This window comes from Apiotrichum porosum, assembly GCF_003942205.1.
Source record: "Apiotrichum porosum strain DSM 27194 chromosome Unknown scaffold_14, whole genome shotgun sequence".
Taxonomy (NCBI): Eukaryota; Fungi; Basidiomycota; class Tremellomycetes; order Trichosporonales; family Trichosporonaceae; genus Apiotrichum; species Apiotrichum porosum.
The window spans coordinates 355,953-377,804 of NW_021167121.1; the positions used below are offsets into that span (position 1 = coordinate 355,953).

Below are 21,852 nucleotides of genomic sequence, written 5' to 3' on the forward strand. Positions count from 1 at the left end.
AATTGCATGCAGCTTCATCCGTGGAGAGATGGGAAAAGAGGGTGCAGGCAGGTGGCACGAATGTCGTTTTCTCCTTGCACTCTTCTTCGCTCCGCGTTTCACTCCCACCCCACCAGGTCCTTTGACCCTTTGATCCTTTGCAAGCAGCATTGGCCTCGACAAAAATGCGAATCTATATGCATATGGAGAGCGTGGGATACCAAGAGACACATAGCTGCTGTTTGCTTCGCCAACAAAAGGAAACAAAACAAACAGATCGTCCATTCTACGCTGCGTTCCCTCTCCACCACTCCTTTTTGTTCTTCTACTCCTTGGCCTCGTCCGGGTGTTCCGCGGCATAGGCCTTATCCAGCCTGTCGGGATACCTTGTGCGCAGTCGCATACCGGCTTCGAGGAGACCAAAGAACATGGGTCCGCGGCGGTCCATCTCCTGTTCGGGGTGCTCGTCGGACGAGTAGATGAAGGCGTCGCGCACAGCCATCAGGTTGGCCTGCAGCTGCTCGACGCGGTCGAGCGGGATGGCGCCGAGAATGTGCTCGATCTGGTCCAGCTCCGTCGGGTGGATGCGCACCGAGAACTGCGACCAGTCGAGCGACGAGACGAAGGGGTAGTGCGAGCCCTCGGAGATGAGGACGGGGATGCAGCCGGCGTAGATTGCGTCGTTGACACGGGGCGACCAGCCTGAAGGAAAAAAAGAAAGAGTTGCGTCAGCTGAGCGCTCGAGTGTGACGTTTGCCAAAACTTACCAGCAATACCCTTGGGCTGAGGACAGAACCTGGCGGCATTCAGTTCCTTGAGATACTCCCAGTTGTAGAAGCTGCTCTGGGGCCCACCGCCGCTGACCAGCTCCTCGTCGGCCACACCGCCACGGTGGCATGCGAGGCGGAGACGCTCCGTCTTGCCCGTACCCCAGAACGTTCCCGACCACGTAATGAGCTGAGGGCGCTCGTGGGCCGGGGCCACGTTGTGAATGTCCGAGAAGCGGTCCTTGAGCTGCTCGCTCAGACAGGTGCGTGCGGGCACGACAATGTCCTGCGCAGGGCGGTAACACCTCGTGTCCCAGTCACCCATGACGGAGAAGACGATGGTGTTGTCGAGCAGGTGGTCCGGGTACAGGGTGGGCTTACCCTCGCGCATCTCGCGGGATGACCAGATCTCCCAGGTAAACGACAGGCAGATTCCCCAGTCGTGGGTCATCATGACGAGGGGCACCTTGTCGTCGTAAAAGTTCTTGATGGTGTTGGTCGCGTGGCTCCACACCTTGTGGAGGAGGAAGTCGGCGCTGTTCTGCTCATTGTCCACGCAGTGCTGGTAGACGGGAAGGACGACGAGGGTCGCCTCGGTGGCAGGGACCGAGACGTGGCGCATGGCGCGGTACATGATGCTGTCGGCGCTGAAGCAGTGGGTCTTCTGGAGCTTGTGGCACGGTGAAGCCTCAACCTCCTTCTCGCCCTCGTAACCAGACACAACGTGGACTTTGATGAGTTCCGGGTGAGCGGCATAGTATGCACGTGCCTCGGGGAGGAGGATGTCGCGCCAGTCCACCTTCTCCACCATCTTGCGCAGGACGGGGTCGAAGCTTCCCAGGTCTCCCAGAGGCGAGACCTTCTTCTGGTCGGTGGGGCGCATCCCGCGTGCCAGCACAATGAGGGGGTTCTCGCGACGACGGGGGCAGTTGTCGGCCTGGACGCAGCGGCAGTTTCCGGTCTGCACACACGTGGTGGGGCTGTTACAGTCGTTCCAGCAGGGCTCGAGAGGCTTGAGCGGCCAGTTGTGAGGGTGCCTGCTGACAGTGTACGGCGGAGCAGACTTGGACTTTGCGTCGCCAGTCTGCGCGCTGACCTCGTCGACGAGCTTGCGCGACGTCTCGATCATGGTAGTGTACAGCTGCTGGGCAGCGTGAGCACGCTCACAAAGGTGCAAGCGGCGGGACGCGTTGAAGGCAATGTCGCCCGCGTTGCCGAAACGCTGGTCGGCAGACTCGTGGTCATCCAGCAGGAGCGGCCAGTCACCCTCGCTCTGGCAACAGAGCATGTTGATGCGCATGTCATAGTGCGGCTCGGTAACGGCCGCCTCGATGGTCTCGAGGTTGAAGATGGTCTCTTCGCCCTTGGAATGGGCGTAGATTGGCTGAGGCTGCGTGCCGGGGAGCATGATGCGGAGAGCCGACGAGTCGGGCGCGACCTCGACCTCGAACGTGTTGACAAACGGCTCGGGGTCATTGTCCCTGAAGAGAGCCCATTCGACCTCGCCACCGCCAGCAATGTCCGTCTTGCGGATGCCAAGCCAGCCCGCACCGTTCTCCTGGGCAAACTTGACCTGCGCACGGCCGTTGCTGCTGTGGGATTCCGGGACGACGTGAATGTTCCAAACGGTAGCGTTCCAGTTGTACGACACGACCTTTTTGTTGTCGGCGCCGCAGTTCTTGCCGTCCTGGCACTTGACGTGGTGCAGCCAGCCGTCGTGGTTGAAGCCGAGGTTGACGGTGCAGTTGTGCAGCTTCCACAAGTCGCGGTTACGCTGGTCCTCGGGCACCGCGGGAGTCTGCATAGCGCCAACGTCCGCGCCGTACTGCGGGCAGTGACGGCTGAGAAAGTTGTTGGCGTACTCGACCGAGTCCTCGGCAAGGGCGGTCGTGGCCAGTGCGAGGCCGAGCGGGAGGTCGACCGCTGGAGTCCAGGCAAGAACGTCGGTGGCACGCTTGGATGAATACCGCGCAGAGCTGACCGTGGCCTTCTTGTCGCCAATGTCACGGAGGGGCGACATGGTCTTGGTCTCGGCACGCATGAGGTCGACGACCTCTTGCTGCATCCAGCGCTTGCCGCCCTTGACGAGGTTGAACGTTTCCAGAGCTTCGCCGCCTTCCGAACGGCCCACAAAGTCGATCACGCGGAGGATACCGTCAATAGCGTCGTTGACATGCAAAAAGTCGCTAGCAGGCTCGTCGGACGAGTACTGGATCGGGAGGGACGACACGGAGCGCTGAAGAAGGTGCGGGATGAATGCCGATGGAATGGCAGACTCACGCGCAAAGCCGTACACCTGCGAGAGACGGATCACGGCACCGCGGAGAACAGTCGAGCCACCCTCGCTGTCGTCGTCGGCGTCGGCGTCCTCGTCGTCGTCGCGCTGCTTGTGCTCGCCGGCAAGCTTGCCGCGGCGAGAACGGTCAAACGCGTCACGCACCAGCTCCTCGGCGGCGAGGCTAGTCTTGCCAATGCTCGACTCGGGGTTGGTCGCGCTGCTCTCCTCGATGGTACCCTTATCGGGGTTGCCGTAGACCTCGGTGCTCGATGCGTACACAATCCATGGGACAGTGACGCCCCTTGTCCATGCGCCGCTGGAGCCTGCCGCCTTACGGGACTGCACCTCGATGGCCTCCATGAGGTTCTTGGTGCCGCCGACATTGACCTTTGTGCACTCTTCCGGCTTGGAGAGGCACCAGCCCTCGAGGCTGACGCCAGCAAAATGGAGGACACCGTCGTACTGTGTGTGTTCGAGAATCTCGCCCAGTGCCGACGTGCGAATGTCTACGCGGTGGTACAGCACGTCCTTTGGCAACGTCACGGGCTGCGGGACAAAGTCGGCAACGTGGACAATGTACCCTTGGTTCAAGAGCTTTGGGATAATGGCGTGGCCCAGCGAACCTGCGCCGCCAGTGACGAGGATGCTGCGTCCTGGCTTGGTCCATGGCAGCCACTTGCCGCCGCCACCAGCTGTGTGGTCGGCAAAGCGGTTGCCTACCAGCGAGTCGTCGACCCAGTCGCTGTCGTCCCATGTGTTGGTGCCCAGCCCGCCTGTACGGTACTTGCTTGTTGACACGGAAGGTTGACCGCTGGTGTGACGGAAGTAGAAGAGGAACGGAATGGCGACGAGACACGCGATGATGTATCGGTGTCTCCGAATGAGACTGCCAAAGGGAAGCATGGCTGCTGTTGGCGGCAGGAGCCAAAGAGCAGTTGTTGGCTAATGCGACAAGGGATTAAAAGTGGTGGGACAGTGGGGTGTGCTGTCCGCGTCTCCTGCGACGGGTGTGTGTGATTGCAATGCGATATGTTTCGTGTGCCAGAGATTCGTGTATGTGCGGGTGGGTGTCGTTACTTGTGAATAGAGATGGTATGGATGGAAGGGAGACGACGTGTCTGTGTGTTGGCCCCCGAGAGGTGTGGGGTGAAGGCGACTTGTGGGACGGGGAGACACAAGGAACACACCAAGACACGGCAATGACAGCAACAAGGTCGGACGGAGGTGGTGCGCGCGTTGCGATCTACACACGGTGGTCCAAGTCGTTGGTTGCCGGCAACCCAAAAGCCAGCGGCATAAATTGCCCAAAGAGGCAAGTGGAGGATGGGGGGAAATACAAAATTTGGTCCCGTCGATTGCCTGGTTTATAGGACAGGAAAGGAGGGACGGGACCGAGGAACGCACAAGCAAAGACAGCTCTCCCGGTGGTGCCAAACGAAAGGAGCGCCTGAAAGGCCCCCAGGAGGCGTTCACGCGCGCCGGCGCCTGGCTGGGTCTGCCTGGATCTCTCTCGGTCCCTTCTTTCCCGTGCACCGTGTCCTGGCTATCCTGGCTCTCCTGTCTCCTGGCCACGATCACGGCGTCTCAACTCTTTCTCTCTCTCTCACTCTCACAAACACTCTCTCTCCCTCTCTCTTTCGCTTTCGCTTTCGCCCGTCCTCTTTCTTCGTCGCTCCCGCGCGTCGCAAAAGCACGTCTCGGTTCCCCCCAAAGCGCCGTCGCGTCGCCTCCTCGCCTCCCCCCCCCCCTCCCACCTCCCCCCGCCGCCCTCCTTCCCCGTCACTTCCTTTGGAAACTCTGTAACCATGGTCTCTGCCTACTCCCCCGTGCCGACCCAGGAAGGGGTGGCCGTTGCTGGCGGTCTGCGTCTGCGTGTCAAGCCCCTCCAGCTCCTCCTTCTGGCTGGTGTTGCGTTGATTATCGGTATCCCACTGTTGGCCGGACAGGAGCGTCGTGCAGCCGTGTCCGACTATATGGGTTCCCGCATTGGAACAGGGTATAGGCACTCGGAATCGTTGTCCTCGCACATCCCACCTCCATCTGGAGGCATCCCAGACGACGAGGATGTGCCCATGACGCTGGAGGCACGTCTCAAGCACCTCCTCCAGCGTACCGCGCTGGAGCAGTACGAGGCCGAGCTGCCCAACCGTCACGGCTGTCCGTTCTACACCTATGCGCGCAACACGTACTTTTTCCACGAGGGCAAAGACGAGCGGTGGCACAAGGTGTCGCGCGACGACATTCGTCGCTACCGCCAGAAGATTGTCGACTACTTCCGTGCTCTGGACCGTGAGGCCATCCCCATTGTCTGGGACAAGTCCATGGAGGCCGACGTCCCCGTGGACCAGCGCCGCGGTCTGATCTACACCGGCGGCGAGGGCGTGAGTTGAGACGCGAATATATGTTGGATCCCGGCTAACTCGTTTACAGAAGACCCTCGAGCGTCTCCGTTTCTCGCTGCACATGCTCCGCAACGTTATCAAGTCGACCATGCCCGTCGAGGTCTACTACTTCCCCGGCGAGTTTGCGGACCAAAAGGTCCGCGACGAGTTCACCAACGAGTGGAAGGTCACCCTCATCGAGAGCAACGCGCGCAAGGGTGACGGCAAGAGCTGGCGTGAGTACCTGCGAGTGGCCTGTGCGGGGGTGTGGGTTGCTGGACAGGCCGACTGTGTTGGTGCACGTCCAGTCCAGGGTGGTATCCATACCCTGCCTCGCTGCGCGTGATGTGCGGCGGCCTTTTTTGAGAACTGACACACGGCTGCAGAGATCAAGAACCGCTCATTCCTGGACACCAAGTTTACGCAGTTTGTTTACATGGACTCGGACAACATTCCCCTCATGGACCCTGCCGAGCTCTTTGAGAGCGTCGAGTTTAAGCAGAGCGGCTCCGTGTTCTGGGCCGACCTCAACAAGGACCACCGTGGGTTATCAGTCGCGTAGCGTTGCTAACCCCCTACAGCCGACAACTCGATCTGGCGTATCATGGGCCGCCAGTGCACCGACGAGCACTGGCCCGCCGAGTCTGGCCAGGTTGTCTACGACAAGAGCGGAAACCAGGGTCTCAACCTCGCCGTCCTCCACCTGTCCAACCACATGATGGACAACGCGGACATGTACGACTTCCTCTCGTACGGCGACAAGGACACCTACGTGAGTTGCTATCTGTTGCCGAGTTCCGAGATTAGCAGCCTGACACATCCCAGCGCTACTCGTTCTATGCCCTTGGTCTCGACTACCAGCAGGCACCCCGCATGTTCGCGTCTGTCGGTGGATACCAGCGCCAGGACGGCACCTCGTCGCCTGACTACTTCTGTGGCCACGCCAGTGAGTTGTCTCGAATCCATACGAACCGTTCTAACTCTCCCCAGTGATCCAGTGGGGCCTCACGCCCGAATCTGCGCGCTACGACACGTCGTACCACCCTGTCCCAGCCTTCCTGCACCAGATCCTCACCAAGCACCGCTACGGTCTCCAGCCCGACAAGCTCTTCTCGCACGCCAAGCGTCCCCGCGAGGACGGCATCCTCGACCCCCGCCTCGTCCGTACGCTGTACGAGTTTACCGGCGACTGCTTCGCCATTGAGCTCAAGGGCCCCGACGGCCTTGCCGACTCGCCGAACTCGTACGGCGACGGCCAGGGCACCATCATCGAGCCCATGGCCGACGTCCTCCACGCGCACCCGCACGTCGCTCAGGCTCTCGCGGACATGAGCGAGCGCATCGCCCTCCTCAACAAGCCTGGCGACAGGTAAACCTGGAGCCTGGAAATCATACCCCAGAAAACCAGAAAGGAAAGCCACCCTTCCCGAGTGGGGACGGTGGTTTCTGTCCATTTTTACCTCTTTTTCTTTCTTTCTCTCCGCCTCCGTCTACCGCGCAGCCAAGCCTAGCCCCTCCATGTGGCTCTATCAACTGCAGTCTCGGACCTTTGCCCCCCCCCCCCCCCCCCACTTTTTTATCGCTCTCGCCAGCGTACCACCAACCCCAACCCCAACAACAGTACATTGCTATAGATATACCCTCACCCCCCATTTAGAAAGAGCCCATCGGAAACCGCTAAACCTGTTGTGCATCCATGCATTCCGGTGTGTCTGGAGAGAGAGAGAGAGAGAGAGAGAGAGAGAGAGAGAGAGCGTAGCACGTGTAGAGCCCTTGCGCGCGGCTATGGCTAATAGCTGTGAGCCATTGAGCTTTTGAGAGACTCAGAGACTCGGGAACAGGACGAGGCGTGCAGGTGCAGCACGGACCGCACGGTCAGGTATCGTCGCGAGTTGGCGGCGGGGGTGGCGCGGCGGCGGGCGCCGCTGTGGCGAGGTCATGCCATGCCATGCCGAGTTGGCGGGTTGGCGGGTTGGCGGGTTGGCGAGCGAGCGATAGCGGGTCTGGCGTCCGGCGTCCGGCGTCTGGCGTCTGGCGTCCGGCGTCCGGCGGCGCGCCGGCGCGCAGCACCCAGTGCGCCTGAGCAGTTGTTATTGTGAACAGGGACCCTCAGATACGTACACATACGTACGCGCCAGAGGGTTTTGCTGATCAGCGCAGGCCGTAGAGTGGGGAATGTGGCGGTGATGCAAATGGGACGCCGGGCGCTCGTACGTGGGGTGGGGGGGGCTCTCATGGACGGGGGGACCGAAAGATGCCATGCTGGTGCTTTGTTGCTTACTGTAACTGTGCGGCTAGCCGATGGACGCTGGCTTGTACTGTATGTACTCTGTCGCTCACAGGCGGACGTACGGACGGGGCAAGGCAGGTAGGTACAGTATGTGGTAGGTGCCTCGTTCGGCCAAAAAGGCCAGAGGCAAGTACATGTGCTGCTGGCTTTGCCTGCACATGTCTGTGCGCTACTGTACTGTACAGTACGCTACTGTGCTGTATTTGCTTACCTATGAAACCGAGCACATGCACGCCCATCCAAAGCTCCACCATGGGTGCCTCTTCCCCCCCATTCCGGCATCCTCGTGCCTCGCTCGCCGTGAACCGGTTGTTGTCAAGTGCAAGTGTGCAAGTGTGCAAGTGTGCAAGTGTGCAAGTGTGCCAAGTTCATGCCCATTCGATCGGCAGAGCTTGCTTGTCGGGCGGTAGCATCTGGCCATCGGCCATCTGGCCATCTGGTCATCTGGTCACCGCGGGTAGGGGTGAGGGGCACGGACGACGCGTCGGATGGATACACGGTGGAGCGTATGGGCCCCGGGTCGCACGAAAGGCGTTTGTTTCAACGGGGCACACAAACACAAATTACAGTACCGGCCAAAAATGCGAAAAATGCGAGAATAGACGACAGACGACGTGTCCTTGACGGTTCGCAATGTGCCTACCGTGCTTGGTCCATGCTCCATGCTCCATGCTCCATGCTCGAGGTGCGCACATTGTGCACAGAATACATATGGCCGGAGCATACCGTTTGTGTATGTGCATATGCGCTATTTCACAGGGCTGTGTGTGTGTGTGTGTGCGTTTTATTTATGTATTTACAAATACACGCAAAAGCCGTGCAGAGAGCAGAGCGCGCGCGCGGGTGGGCGTTGGGGAAGTTGGGGAGCGAATGAAAAATGAGAGTGGGAGGTCCACGCTAGGTGTGACGCTGTATGTAGTGTGTATCGGTGTGTGTGTGGTGCGGTGCGGTGTGGTGCGGTGTGGTGTGTGTGCAAGAAATATAGAGGAAGACGCGACTAAACAAATGATGAGACCCGGGAGACGACGATGGGAGGAACGCGGACGCGTAAAGCGGTTTTCGTTTAGAAGCCAAAGAACTCTGCCGAGAACTCTGTGCCTCCTACGGCGTTGCGTTTCCAGCGCTTGACGTCGAGGGTGGCGTCGCGGGCGTCGTTGACGAGGAACTCGGGTCCGCACGCAGACACAAAGATACCCGTCGGGTCGGTGAGGGTGCGGCCATGGCGCGAGATGGTCTCGTCGGTCACGCTGGCCATGATGGCGTTCAAGTCGGGCCTGCCGCGGTACGCAAAGATCTCGGACATGGCCTCGAGCGGGTCGGTGGGGCGCGAGTAGACCTGCGTGAGGCGGACGTTGTCGGGGTTCTTGGCGAGCCAGTCGGCCTTGGTGTGCTGAGCGGCTGTCGGCTGGAAGATGCCCGAGAGGCGGGCGGAAAGGCGCGCGGGCAGGACACCGGGCATGACCGGCAGCGCCCAGTGGTCGTCGGTGGTGTACTGGCCACTCTCGTCCGAGCCGTGGCTGTCCGAGGAATCAACACTGTTACTGCGGCCGTGGCCCGAGGCAGAGGGGGAGAGCTTCTCGTGCATGTTGTTGCGGCCGCTGGGCTGGCTGTTGAGGAGAGTGAGCGGCGAGCTGTCGGGGCAACGGGTGACGAAGATGTGGATGCGGACGGCAATGGGCAGAGCGAGGTCGGCACCGTGGCGGCGACCGTCGAGGGCGCGCTTCTCCCACACGCGGGCGCGTTCAACAAGGGTGTTGAGGGTAGGCATCAGGGCGCGAGCAGTCTGCTGGACACGAACGACCCAGACGAGGTCGATGGTGCGGGCACCAACGACACCCGTGGGCGACCTCTCAATGAGGTCTTGGGTCAGGGAAAGCGAGTGCGAGATACCCGAGCCGCCAGCAATGAGGACGATGGACGAGAACGCGGTGGGGAGGGTGTGGCCAAGACCACCGTAGGGGCCCTCGACCATGACGTGCGCCTTACGCTTCCAGACACCGACCTCGCCGTCATTGTCGCCGCCACTGGACGCGAGGTGGTAAAGAGACGACGTCCAGTCACCAGCAGCCTTGGCCATGAGGACGAGGCCGCCCGAGTCTGGTGCCGAGGCAATCGTAAAGGGGTGAGCCTCGGCGCACTTGTTGTAGGGCAGGTTGAGGACACGGAGACGGACGTGCTGACCCGCGCGCCAGCCGGCGGTGATGCCGGGAATGGTGATGAGGGTAGTGGTCGAGCCGCCAAACGCCACCAGCTCGGCACGAGCGAAGCGGGTCTTCATGAGCTGCATGATGATCGAGAACAGGTAGATGGCACCGCTGGCAATGACCCAGGGGACGGCGACAGTGACGTGCATAGCCAGGCCGACCAGCAGGAGAATCACACCGATAATGTGAGTAATCTTGAAGAAATAGTAGGCGCTGCGGCGGATGGCTGGGAGCGAGGTGATGATGATAAGGCATGTGGCGGCGAACGCAAGCATGCCGGTAATGAAGACGTTGGATTTTGTCGACTTGCCCAGGGTACCTGCCTTGCCCCACTTGTTGAGGTAGAAGATGGTGTGGATCGCGCAGCAGACAAAGCAGACACGGCCGACAATCTTGTGGAAGATGCGCAAACGGTCGTAGCCCTGGCCGGTCGCCAAACCGATAATGTTGCCACGCACACCGAGGGCGATGACAAGGGGAACCTGGACCATGGCGACGAGGCCGGTACGCGTGTAGTCCTCGCCGTAACCGTGGGCCGAGGTCTTCTTTGCAACGTTCGACTTGTAGATGCAAGCAACGAGGGTCATGGCGAGGTAGATGGCGATGACGATCAGCGAGCTGACGCTGGCACGGGTGGTGAAGGGGCTGGCCCAGCGTGCGAACGGGGCCTTGTCGAGGTATGAGCCGAACGGCAGGCGGCTGGTAAGAGGAGCAATGTGTGGAGGAGGGGCAAGTGCCGAGCGAGGCTGTACGCCATTCTTCCCACTCTCAGTGTTGGGAGGAAAGCGGTCGACGGCGGTAGACGAGCCACCGGCACGGAACGCGCTGGTAGTGCCTTTTTTACCAGCACGCAGGAACCAGCCAGTCCACAGGTCGCCGCCAGCGACAACCCGGGGAGCGGCGACAACGTCCTGCTGCTGCTGGTTCTTCTTGGCCTGCATGTCGAACACATACGAGGGGCGGGCGAGGTCCTCGGCATGCTCGACACGTTTGCGGCGCATCGAGGCAAAGAGACGGGCAAGGAACTCGGGGTGCACAATGATCATCACGAGGACAAGGAGCGCCGCGAGGCCGATCGCCAGGTCACGAGGGGTGTCCTCTGCACGGTGTCAGCATGTTTGTCACCCCAGGGGCTGTGTGTGTCTGTTGGGAGCTGCTCACCATCACGCTTAGCCTGCTGGGCCTTCTCAAGGACCGTAGCGTTCATCGAGGTGCTGGGGGAGGCGGCGGCGCTTGCGACTGCGGTCGCAGCCATCGAGGCGATAGTCTCGGCAAGAGTACCGGAGGCCGCGCCCGAGTTCATAATCAGACCGGTCGCGGTCGCGCCAGACGAGCCGCCGTTGACGGCAGAGCCGACGACGGCACTGGGGGTTGCCATTGTGGGCGAGTGTCGTTTGGTAAAATGTGGATAGGGAACGTCGTGTGGACTGTGGTAGTGGTGGTGGTGGTGGTTTGTGGACTCGGGGGTCGTTTGTTGTCGGATGGGGCGAGGAGGATGTGCGGCCAGCGCGTTGAGGGGTTAGACAGGGGAGATGGCGAACGAGAGATCGAGGAGGGGAGAGAGAGATATAGTAGGAAATGAGCAAGCTTTGATGGGTGGGTCGACCAGCGGTGTCCACGAGAGCTTGTTGTCGATGGGTGTGTCGGTGGGGGGAGAGGGGGGGGGCCGGGTTGAGAGGGACGAGGGCGGCGACGGCGAGGTTCAAGAGCGTGCCAGCAGCGCTCAGAAGCTCAGAATGGGGGGCCGTGTGGAGAGACGGAGAGAGAGTGAGTGTGTGTAGAGAGAGAGAGAGAGACAGACACAGAGAGACACTGAGAGACAAGGGAGACGAGACAGGGGTCGTGGGAGGTGTGGGAGGTGGGAGGCATGTCCCCCGGGTGGTCGCACGCGGAGAGGTAACAGGGCAGGCAGCGGGCAGTAGAATTAGCCATGTGTTGGACCCTGCACCCTGCACACACAAAAGCCCTTTGGCGCGCACAAGCACCCGTTTTCCCTGTGGCCTGTGGCGCGTCGCCCGGGCGCGCGCGCGTGTGTTGCCCGGGCACACTGCTGCCTGCGGCCTTGTGCGCTCTGTTCTGCCGATGTGTGCACGGGCCCCTCTTCTTCATATTCCACACTCTTGTACTCTTGGCAGCAACACACTTGTCCACCGCCGCCGCCGCTGCTGCTGCTGCCATGCTGCTGCTGCCATGCTGCAACCTTTCGGTGTCCATGCAAGACCTAAAAAGTGCTACACTATCCCGTTGGAGTCATGTCGGACCGCAGTCTATCTAAGCCTCAATTCATAACCAGCCATCAAGCTTTTGACGCGTATCGGAACATTGGCCGGGCAGACACACGCGTTGCACACCTTCCCCCCCTTGCCTGCGCAGCAGCTAGGTTTAGTTTGCTGCTGGTTGCAGAGTGACTGGCCATGACTGGGGCATTCGCGTTGCACGATAGATTTGATGATGCCTTTGCACCCCCAGTCGCTAGTGGCCCCCCGTCCACCCTTTCGTTCGCAGCATTGCAGAGCCTGCAAGTGTGGTGGTGAACCTCGACAGCCAGGACATAGGATGCAATAACACTGAGTGCATGTGGGCGCCGCCGGCGACTGCGAGCGCGCTGCGCCTCACAGTCCGTGTCACGACGCCGCGTACGCCGGCGGCTGGGCGGACAGTGCGTTATTGCGGCCCAGCAATGCCTGTCTAGCCTGTCTAGCCTGTCTAGCCTGTCTCGGTGCCATGGTCGAGGGACCATATCGTCATATGCATGTGGGACACAAGAGGGGCGGGCTGGGGGTTAAGGGCTGAGGCGTCGGCGGCCAGTGGCCAGTGGGCAACTGAAGCTCGCAGTCGCCGTCGCCGACCAAAACACTGGGAGGTTGAAACATGCACAGAAAACGTATGGATGGACTCGGTTCCTTCCGGACGAGCCGGTTCGCTTTACAATTTACGAGAGGCCGCGACGATGGCCATTGTCATCCTACAGCTCTGCAGTGCAAAAGCATGCCAGACGAGACGCTCGCTGCAAACATCATGCTGTGGTCGTCCGTAGCCAGCCTGGTTACAACATCTCGGGCCTGTGCACCGGCCCGTTGGCCGTTGGTGTGCGTGTGCTTTTCGCAGCGAGGCCCGTGGAGACTGCCGGTGTTGTGCGTGTCCAAACCCGAAACGCACAACGGACGTCTCGACGACAAGGTTTTCGTTCATCAACCTGCTGTAGTGTGTATCTCCCCGCGACCGGGTGCACGGCCAGATCTTCACTCCACAATGTTCGTCTTGTCCCGTGGTCAGCTGGTAGCCATGCAAGTCAGGCAGCAGCCACGTCAGTACGCCAGTTCGGTTCATGGCCCATTGCACGCAGAGAGACGAGACAAGGATTTGAAGCTTGAACCCTCCTCGTCGTCGCCCTCTTCCCTCCCCCCCTCCCCCAGTGATCGGTAACCTTGGTTCCTCGCGTTTCGCATCTGATGGGGTCTGGGCTTGCGGACCCCTTCCGTGCTTCCCACCTCGCCGCAGCTGAACGGACCGCACGACGGGTCTCGAGACCTCGAGGTGTAGGACGTGCAGTTCCAGAACACTGGGTCTGTACAAGACGGCACAACCTGCCCACATCACATGCGACAAACTCTTTCTCACTGGCGTTTCACAAAGCCACATCACACGCGTACACGAGCTTGTCTTTGTCGGTTTGGCTTCGAAACACTTCGGTGCACGTCCCATCATTCGTGCCAACGTGCCATCCGTCCCAACTCACAGCTGTGCTTGTCGTCTCCCAAAATAAACAAACCAAGACGGAGCTGGGTCAGATCGCAGCCGAGGGGCGCAGTAAAGTCAACACATTTGTGATCCCATGACCACTTCACCTCAACGGCCACTCTCCACCCTTCCAATCGATGAAAGCCAGAACTCGTCGCCCCACATGCAGCAGGTATAGGCCTTACGGCATCGGGACTCGGTCTGCATACAACGCGTATGCCATTATTGAGCTCATCACAACAACGCAACAACAACGGTGGAGTATGGTCACAGGCAAGATGATCACAAATGGTAGTTTGACTCTCCATCGAGGAAGCTTGTCTCGGACCGTTCCTGGCGATCCTGCACCTCGAAGTGCACTGTACAAGTTTTCGTCCACTAAGAAAGCTCTCCAGTCAGAAATGGGTCTGGCTGGACCCGCGAACGGACAGCGCGAGGGGACAACGAACCCGAAGCTGAAATTCACGACGTCGGCGCCGACCTCGGTGGAACAGTGGACGGACCAGATGTTAGTCATGTTAGTCAATAAGCGCAGTGGAGTGGATAAAGGTTCGCTTTCACCCCTTCTAACGGCGCAGAGGTTGCCATCGATTTCGGTGGGCCAGGACCATTATGTGTGTGGCGTCTGATAAAGTTAATCCGAACCTTCCAACCTTTTCTTCCTTTGCCTTTGCTTGGTCCCTATCGACCGACCCCTACGATGTGCAGTGGTGGGTGGCCCAAGGTGTGCCGGCCAAAGCAGCCAACAGCAGCTTTGCGAACCGTCAGAACGGGGTGTGTTCCTATATGTCGGTGTGTAGTGTGGACTGTCTGACATTCGTCCCTGTACCGGGGACTGGCTTGGAGTAGAGCACTTTTTGAGGGTCCACACGAGTCGGAGTCTGACATTTGAGCGAGAGGGTCCAAAAGACTGTATGCGGCTTCTGCTTCTGTTTCTGTTTCTGTTTCTGCCCGCGGCGTTCACCCACATACACCTGCGGCATGTGAATCCCAAAGCCCGAACAAGTGCCAAGTGCCAAGTGGGCACTGGCGCTCCACTGGCGCGCACTGGCTCGGTCGGCATCGGTACACTACAAGGCAAGGTAGGAAAGTAGGAAAGCCTGGCCATGCAAGATCTCTAGATCTCGATCTCCAATTACAGTGTCCAGCTTTCGGGGTCCATACTCCCCCGGCAACTCAAGATGTGCCGACGAGGCAGCATCTAGTCTAGTGACGAAAACGAGGACGTGCTTTTCCCCGGTGAAACAGAGGTCATTTTTCTTGCAGCTGGTCAGGTTTTTGCACGACGAATGTGACTCACTCGCAGCGCCGTTCTCGGCATGAGAGGCGCGTCGTCAGCCACGGTCGGGGCCATCATGCATCGAACAGTTGCTAGGGCGTCGTACTCGTCCAGGCTGTATCAATACCAACCAGTTTGACGCATGACAGCAGGGCAAGCGTTTTTTATTCTGGCCAAGGAACAGTCGATGTCACAACCCACGACGGACACTCTCAAACTGGCCACTGGCCGGTAACTGATTTGACATGCCTGACACCGACCGCGTGTCGTGCGTTTGGCGAAACATCGAGACAGGTGTCGTCGAAACAGAACGACCAGTTCCAATGCTGTCACAAGCCTCCTTCTTGCGCACCTATGTACATACCAGCGCAATCTTCTCAATTCCTCCAAGGAAGTCCACAGTTCATTTGCTTGGCCTCCAGTCAGCTCCAGCCCCCCCTCAACCCAACCCACAATCCGCAGCACCGTGGCAGTCTAGCGCGTGACTGATGGAGGCATCGTTGTCATGGCATGAGAATGAGCTGCGGCGGCAGTGCGAAACTGCGTCTTTGTCTTTCCAACCCCTTCAGCCTTTTAGGATATGATCCCTGCTCGCGGTTTGGGCTTTCGGATGGATACATACAGCGCTGCAGTGGAGGTGTGTGGCGGCGGGCCGGCAGCTGCTGGAAACAACACTGCGGTTCTATTTGTGTCAACGATCTCCTGCTCGGCCGCCGTTCGATGCGTCTTGCGCAAGACGGGTTCTCAAAGCGGGCCGTTCTGGACACGGACGGTTCTCCTTGCCGTCTCCAGTCACACGGCAGGTCGTGGTGGCATGGACCGCTGCGATGTTTTCACACACGCAAGAGAACCAATGGTGGCACTGCAGTCAACGGCGGCAGCTTGGGCGCCACACTCGCACCACCCAGCAAGCGCGCCGCTCTAATAAAACACATACACTGCTTCATCACGCTCGTTATGCCTCTCCCAGTCACCACTTCAGGCTGTATCACCTCTTCGCCACTGCTTTATCAGGTAGGACCCGAGTGGACCCGCCGGGCCTCCGTCGGGACCCGAAACCTCAAAACAAACGTCCCTCGGAGCATCGATCTTGCTCCCGACTGCATCACACACGCTCAACCTCGCCGTGTCCTGTTCCAAAAGGCGGCTCTGGCGATCGCTACACCTCTTGGCGATGCTGTCAGAGGCCGTGGCCGCTCGCGGCCGCTCTTGCGCGCATATTAATAACAGATCTTCGCTAGTATATCGGTTAGTATAACCGCCTCTCAATAGGGAGTCTTTCCTAATCGGAATAGACCGCGGTAGAGCAGGGTTCAACTCCCTGGCGGAGAAGCTGGACACTGTATGAGTGTTCCCTTTGCTTTTGGAGACCTTGAGCAGGGAGGGAAGGGGTGTGGAAGTGTTTTGGAGGCAGCGAGAGGGAGTGCAAAGATGTATGGACGGATGAGGTGTCGGGGAATTCGCGAGGCTTTTGCCAATCGCCTCGGTACTGTATGTTGCGTAATGTATGTCGCATACTGAATGCTGCGTACTGAAAGCCGCGTTGTACATCATGGGGGGTGCGTGTTCACATGTTTCTACCTAGAGCCACGGTGGGCCAGTGGACCACCAGAGCACGTCGTGCGGGGAAGCTCTACAAGTTTACTATTGTTACAACTCTCCTGTCACACGTCACTGCTGCTTCTAGTCTCCTACACCAACCTATTACACTGCCATCCCTACCGGCCGGCACGAAGGCGGATCAGGGTGGTCATGGCGTCGGCCGGAATGAGGACCACGTACACTTCCCTATCCGGAGCGAACGCAGCATCGCTCTCCCATGGCTCGTCGGGTACACCCACTACCTCGCCAGCGCCCGCGTCAGGGGCCGGAGAGGAGCCGGGCAAAGTTGCTGATCGCCAGGACTGAATGGTCTTCTCCAAGTCGGAGGAACAGGCCGGGTTCTTGGGAGCACGCAGCGAGTGGCAGGAGTGGGACGGGGTCGGGGGGTGGACACTTGCGTCCTCGCTGACAACCTCCTTTGAGGCGTGATGTTGTGAACGCTGGCCCAGGCGTGGTGGCGACGAGTGGGGGGAGGGAGGAAGCTGCGTAAGGGACGGGTCTCGGAACTGGGGGTTGTCGCTCTGTGGTTCCTCTGTGGCCGCAGCGCCAAGTTGTTGGGGGTCCGGCATGCCGCCGCCGTGGGGACCACTGTCCTCGGCCTGGGTGTCGATGCGTCTGCGCTTGCCATGGTGGCCCGGTTCATCATCTGGTCCGCCATTACTGCCGCCACCTCCACGCGGTCCGGATCCGCCACAAGCGCTCAAGAGGCTTTCCGAATGGCAAATCCGCAGCAACTTCAACTGCTGTCACGAGAGTCGACCAGATGAGTTGAACGGTCGGCAGTTTGAAATCGTAGTCGCCAGCATCATCGTGCCTCGGTTTGCTGTTCTGATCATACAGATTAAACAAATCGTGAGAAGAAGGTCCCCGCGGTTCACCGACCTCGGCCGGATGAGTTCCTTGAGCGTGGTGACAGAGATGGGGCCAGACGGGGAGACAGGGCTCGAGTGCTCCAGCGCAATTACAAACGGTGGAAAGCGGTCGTCCGTCGGCTGAGGGCGCATATTGAGCTTGACCAGCTGTGAGTGTCAGCCGGAACAGGGCTGGGTCGCCTCACCATCGGAAGTATCTCGTCAACTTCCATCACGCACGCCCCTGCCGAAGCGACTGTTGACCATCATCTCGCACAGCCAGGTACCGGCCACTCGTACGCCGTCGCCAGGTACATGATGCCTTGGGACGCAGCCCCAGTGTGCTTGACCTCGCGGATGGCGTCGGTAGCATCTAGCTCGTGTCGCTTGACTTCGCCGACGAGCGTCGCGACCATTGTTTCCGAGCCGTCCACCGTCGCCATGGCGGTCACGCATTCATTAGGGTAGCAGGTTCCTCCGGCTGACGATACCCTGCTGCTGATTTCTGGAGAGGGATGGGTGTGTCGGAATGAAGAAGAATGCAGAGCGAAGATATAACTACAGGAAATTATGATTTAAATACTAGATATGGGGGTGTATTTGAGACCGTGTGTGTGTGGCACACATCAACAGGGTGTTGCGCTTCGGGCTGACGGGAGAGCTTCGTGCTGTCTTTACTTGCTTTAGCGAGTATGTCAATTACATATGTCTTAACGTGAGCATCACGCATTGGAATCCATGTAACTCATTTTGGTGTGTAGTCTCCCTCGGCGCAGAAGTCGGGTCAGCTGTGCATGTGCACCAGTATAAAACTACAAGACTGATTTGTATTCCAGTCACCATAATTGGGGACTGTACAGTCAGTCACCTTGGGGTATTGGTGTGAACAGTAGTGGCAACACATAAGACATATGTTCACTGAAACTATATAATTTACACGATTAATCAATCGCCCGTCTTGCACAGTTCGCTCCTCATCTGTTCACTTCACCGTTTACGCTCTGTTTTCATGCGAGGTGCGGGGGGATCCGTTGGCTGAGCCACCAAGGAGTGGAACAGTGGCGGAGGAGTCGCCTCCCAGCCTGATTGCAGTGTGCTTTTCTCCCTCTTTCCACAGCACGTAAGAGCCCCATGTCTGTGCAGCGAGTACGCAGAGGGCCGAGATCCAAACAGATGCGGTCCAGACTGCGTTGATGGGGCGGTAGTTGTAGTTCTCTGCAACTGCCCAGAAAGCAACTAGGGCGATGATGCTGCCAATCTGAGAAGAGTCAGGGCTGCCTTGAAAAATGATACCTCGACTCACATCAAAAATACCGGTTTGAACAGCGGCGATCTTGTACAGCTGGCTGACGACGACATGGTCCCATTTGAGAGTGTCCCCCAGGAGGGCAAGGTACATGATCTGGTCGGTCGTCGACTGGATGAGCCAAATCACAAGCGAGATCAGGTACACGGGCGATTGACAGTACTCGAATGAGGCGTATGCAAAGGCTGTAATGAAGATGGTCAAGAGACGGTGGGCGATACTGTGTCCGTTAGTCGCGACATTCGCCTCCAGCTAAAACCCAAGTGACAACACTTACAGTATCGGCTGGAGGTTCCAGCGGAAGACAAGCTCAAACATGTACAGCGAGCAGATAGTGAGTGCAGCAAAGCGCATCAGCTGGAGCATCCAAAGCTCATAAACACCTCCCAGAGCTGGGGTTGTGGCGAGGAGAAGGGCGAGGGCAACGGTGATGAAGAAAATGTTGACGCAGTCTGTGGTGTCAGTGATAAAGACGTCGGCAGCATCACCTACACATCACGACGTCGCGCTGCTTGTCAATGGCGGATTTCTCATACACCTCCTCAAAGTCAAAGCGAGTGTGCAGCCTGTGGAACAGGCTGGTTCGTCAGAATTGGCGGCTCCTTTGCAGTGGCACTCACAAGTCGACCAACTTGGTGGTGAGCCAGATGAGGGCCATGAGCCAAAAGACATTGGCGGTGAACGCGGTAGCGTCCCACGAGTGAACGTCCTTGAGGCTCATTGAGATTTCGAGCAAGGAGGGGATCGTGGCCCCAGCCGTCATCGCCATGCCGTCAAGGAGCTTTCTGTTTTCGGGCGTGATGACGGCGGGCGCGATGAAGCCGTGCAGGAAGTGGTTGGCCCTAACGACCTCGTCGTAGCTGTCGGGTTAGGCCGCACCAGTCACATAACAACTTACTCTCGGGCGATACACATGTCGCCACCAGAAGGGCCCACGTGGTCACAGTGAATGGAAGGACGGAGCTCCAGCATGCCGACGTGGAGGAAACGGCAGGCAAGGTTATCGTCGCCGAGGCGGTACATCTCGCCAACCTTCTTTTTGGTGAGGAAGTGCATGCAGTCGTCATAGCTCTGGTACTGCTTGTTATCGCCATGGCAGAATGCCTGAGCACCAACACAAGTCTGGTGCGACATGTAGTGGTGAATGAGCCATGCGTCGTCGTCCCAATCTGTAATGTTCATGTATTTGGCCATGGCAGGAACCTGCTTGGGGAGGACAATGTCGGAAGCCCAGGACCAGCGGCGGAAGGTCGTCGAGTACTCTGAGATCTCGCCAGCTTCGTTGATGGTGAAAAACGTAATAAGCTGCAGGGGGGTGAGTGGTCACACAAGGTCAGTGGCACCTACCTCGAGAGGGAAGATCTCATCAATGTACGGGTAGTGAACTGGATGTCAGTGGACGTCGGGTGCCGACAGCGCGAGCACCATGTGCCCTTCCTAGACTCACAGTCAAAAACGACGCTCGCAAGGATGTTGTCGTTCTCCGACATGATACCATTGACCTAACCGTCAGTCTCCAGCCGCACTAACAGACCTGGGCAACTCACAGTGTAGTTGACAGGAGTGCCAAGGAATGAAGGGCCAGTCTCGTTGAGGCGGGCGAACAACCCAAACATCTATTTCGTCAGCTTCTGGACGACAACTGCCTGCTGTACTGACGTATTCGGTGTTGAGCTCGCGACCATCGAAGCTGAGGTCAGTGACATGCCTTGCATGCAGGCCTACTTGGTCGTTGCTGGCCGTCAGCATTGCTCAAAACAAGTGTAATCCTAATGAATGCGTGCTGGCTGGAGCACAGGAATAACCAGGAGACGCTCACCATCGACGGTACCGCGGACGTCTTCAGAGAAGAGAGTGCTGTTGATGGCATGGGCCTGAATGAGCGAGTTTGGGAAGAGGAAGTTCTTGGAGAAGTTGTCGACTACCTTGATGTTGTCAAACTCGGAGCGGGCTGCGACGGGGACAGCGATCCCAACAGCGGCTGCGGCCGCGACGAGCCATTGGAAACGCATGTCTGCTAGGTGCACTTGATTCTGGGGATTGTGGGCTCCTGGTGATGACTAGGTTGTTGTCTGGAAGGACGAGGACAGATACTTGGAGTTCGGGATGGTGTTCCGCCAAGTGAGCCTCCCTGTCTCCGTATATGGCGAGTCGGTCAAGGAGTGGGAATCATGAACAGAGCAGGATACAGACAGGGTCTGGCCTTTAGAACCGATCCGGGTACCGCTTGGCTGCCGCTGGCTGCCAAGCACCACACCAGCGCTACTACGTTTCCGTGTGGTAGTAGGTGGGATACGCAAAATGATTCGGGTTCCTGCGGTGGTTCAGAAGGAACTCCGGTTTCTTCGGTGCGCCTTGGGACTGCTCTAGTTCGGCTGCCAATGGGTGCCTGAAAAGTCACTGTAAATGCATAATCAGTTGTTTGCCCTGCGGGAGTGCAGGAAGGTTTCGGGATGGCGCAGTGTAGAGCCCACAACGTTGGCTCCGGGCGGTGCCAATCCAGGCCACTGCACAATGACGGTGGGTTCCAGCTCCACCCGTCCACCAGGCCACCTGACCTGCACGAAAGCCACAACAGGCTTCCTCGTGGTCGCCGTATCCCAGGCAGTGTCTCAGCCTTCTGACACATCCACCTTACGAGAAGCGCTGCAAGGGCGCGGAATTGGCGGCAATGCGCCATGGTTTGGCCATGGTAGCCAAACGACTTCGGTCGAATTTCTTTGAAGGAATGTGGGAGGCTCCGAGGATTACGGATTGATAAACACGCTGCAAGGCATGAATTGCAAGCGGCTGAAAGGCAACGTTAGCAAAAGGCTGCCGTAAGTCACCTTGCGCATGGCGGTGTGATGCACTGCCACTGATACTGATCCGCCGACAACAAGGTTTAAAGTGTCCAGCTGATCTAATGTGTCATCTCCGACGAGGCAACAGACGAAGCAGCCGAGATCTGGCATGCGACATCATGACAGTGAGTGCTCGCAGGCGTGTCGTGTCGACATACCGGCTGAGCACAAGGGGATAGCCGGATAACTGTGAAGCGGCAGGTGGCTCAAGTGATCGTCAGGTCCGAACCAGAGATGATTGCGTGATCTACAGTCGGCAACACTTGTCGGGGTCACCCACAACAACTTCCACAACTCAGAGATGCAAAAGGGGACATCCTCTTGACAGAGG

General features: G+C 58.8%; 5 protein-coding genes and 1 non-coding gene across 6 annotated transcripts; 2 read left to right on the forward strand and 4 right to left on the reverse strand.

Annotated features, from left to right (window-relative positions):
* Nucleotides 1-304: 304 nt before the first annotated feature.
* EHS24_002907 (uncharacterized protein) lies at nt 305-3,927 on the reverse strand (the record flags this gene model as incomplete). Its single annotated transcript, XM_028618625.1, has 2 exons — nt 305-681; nt 747-3,927. 2 exons carry the CDS (start codon nt 3,925-3,927, stop codon nt 305-307), a joined length of 3,558 nt encoding a protein of 1,185 aa, XP_028472992.1.
* Nucleotides 3,928-4,829: 902 nt separating this feature from the next.
* On the forward strand, nt 4,830-6,778 carry EHS24_002908 (uncharacterized protein; the record flags this gene model as incomplete). Its single annotated transcript, XM_028618626.1, has 6 exons — nt 4,830-5,405; nt 5,455-5,641; nt 5,792-5,947; nt 5,987-6,177; nt 6,231-6,351; nt 6,396-6,778. The coding sequence occupies 6 exons, from the start codon at nt 4,830-4,832 to the stop codon at nt 6,776-6,778; spliced, it is 1,614 nt and encodes a 537-aa protein (XP_028472993.1).
* Nucleotides 6,779-8,758: 1,980 nt separating this feature from the next.
* On the reverse strand, nt 8,759-11,277 carry EHS24_002909 (uncharacterized protein; the record flags this gene model as incomplete). Its single annotated transcript, XM_028618627.1, has 2 exons — nt 8,759-10,998; nt 11,061-11,277. 2 exons carry the CDS (start codon nt 11,275-11,277, stop codon nt 8,759-8,761), a joined length of 2,457 nt encoding a protein of 818 aa, XP_028472994.1.
* Nucleotides 11,278-16,150: 4,873 nt separating this feature from the next.
* EHS24_002910 lies at nt 16,151-16,251 on the forward strand. Its single transcript has one exon. It is a non-coding gene; the product is annotated as a tRNA-Glu (tRNA).
* Nucleotides 16,252-16,637: 386 nt separating this feature from the next.
* Nucleotides 16,638-17,815, reverse strand: EHS24_002911 (uncharacterized protein; the record flags this gene model as incomplete). The annotated part of the gene is made up of 4 exons (XM_028618628.1): nt 16,638-17,136; nt 17,192-17,344; nt 17,404-17,540; nt 17,660-17,815. 4 exons carry the CDS (start codon nt 17,813-17,815, stop codon nt 16,638-16,640), a joined length of 945 nt encoding a protein of 314 aa, XP_028472995.1.
* A 551-nt stretch (nt 17,816-18,366) lies between these two features.
* EHS24_002912 (uncharacterized protein) lies at nt 18,367-20,690 on the reverse strand (the record flags this gene model as incomplete). Its single annotated transcript, XM_028618629.1, has 11 exons — nt 18,367-18,630; nt 18,676-18,898; nt 18,956-19,130; nt 19,171-19,256; nt 19,299-19,538; nt 19,577-19,983; nt 20,026-20,063; nt 20,126-20,180; nt 20,226-20,294; nt 20,338-20,429; nt 20,498-20,690. 11 exons carry the CDS (start codon nt 20,688-20,690, stop codon nt 18,367-18,369), a joined length of 1,842 nt encoding a protein of 613 aa, XP_028472996.1.
* Nucleotides 20,691-21,852: the final 1,162 nt, after the last annotated feature.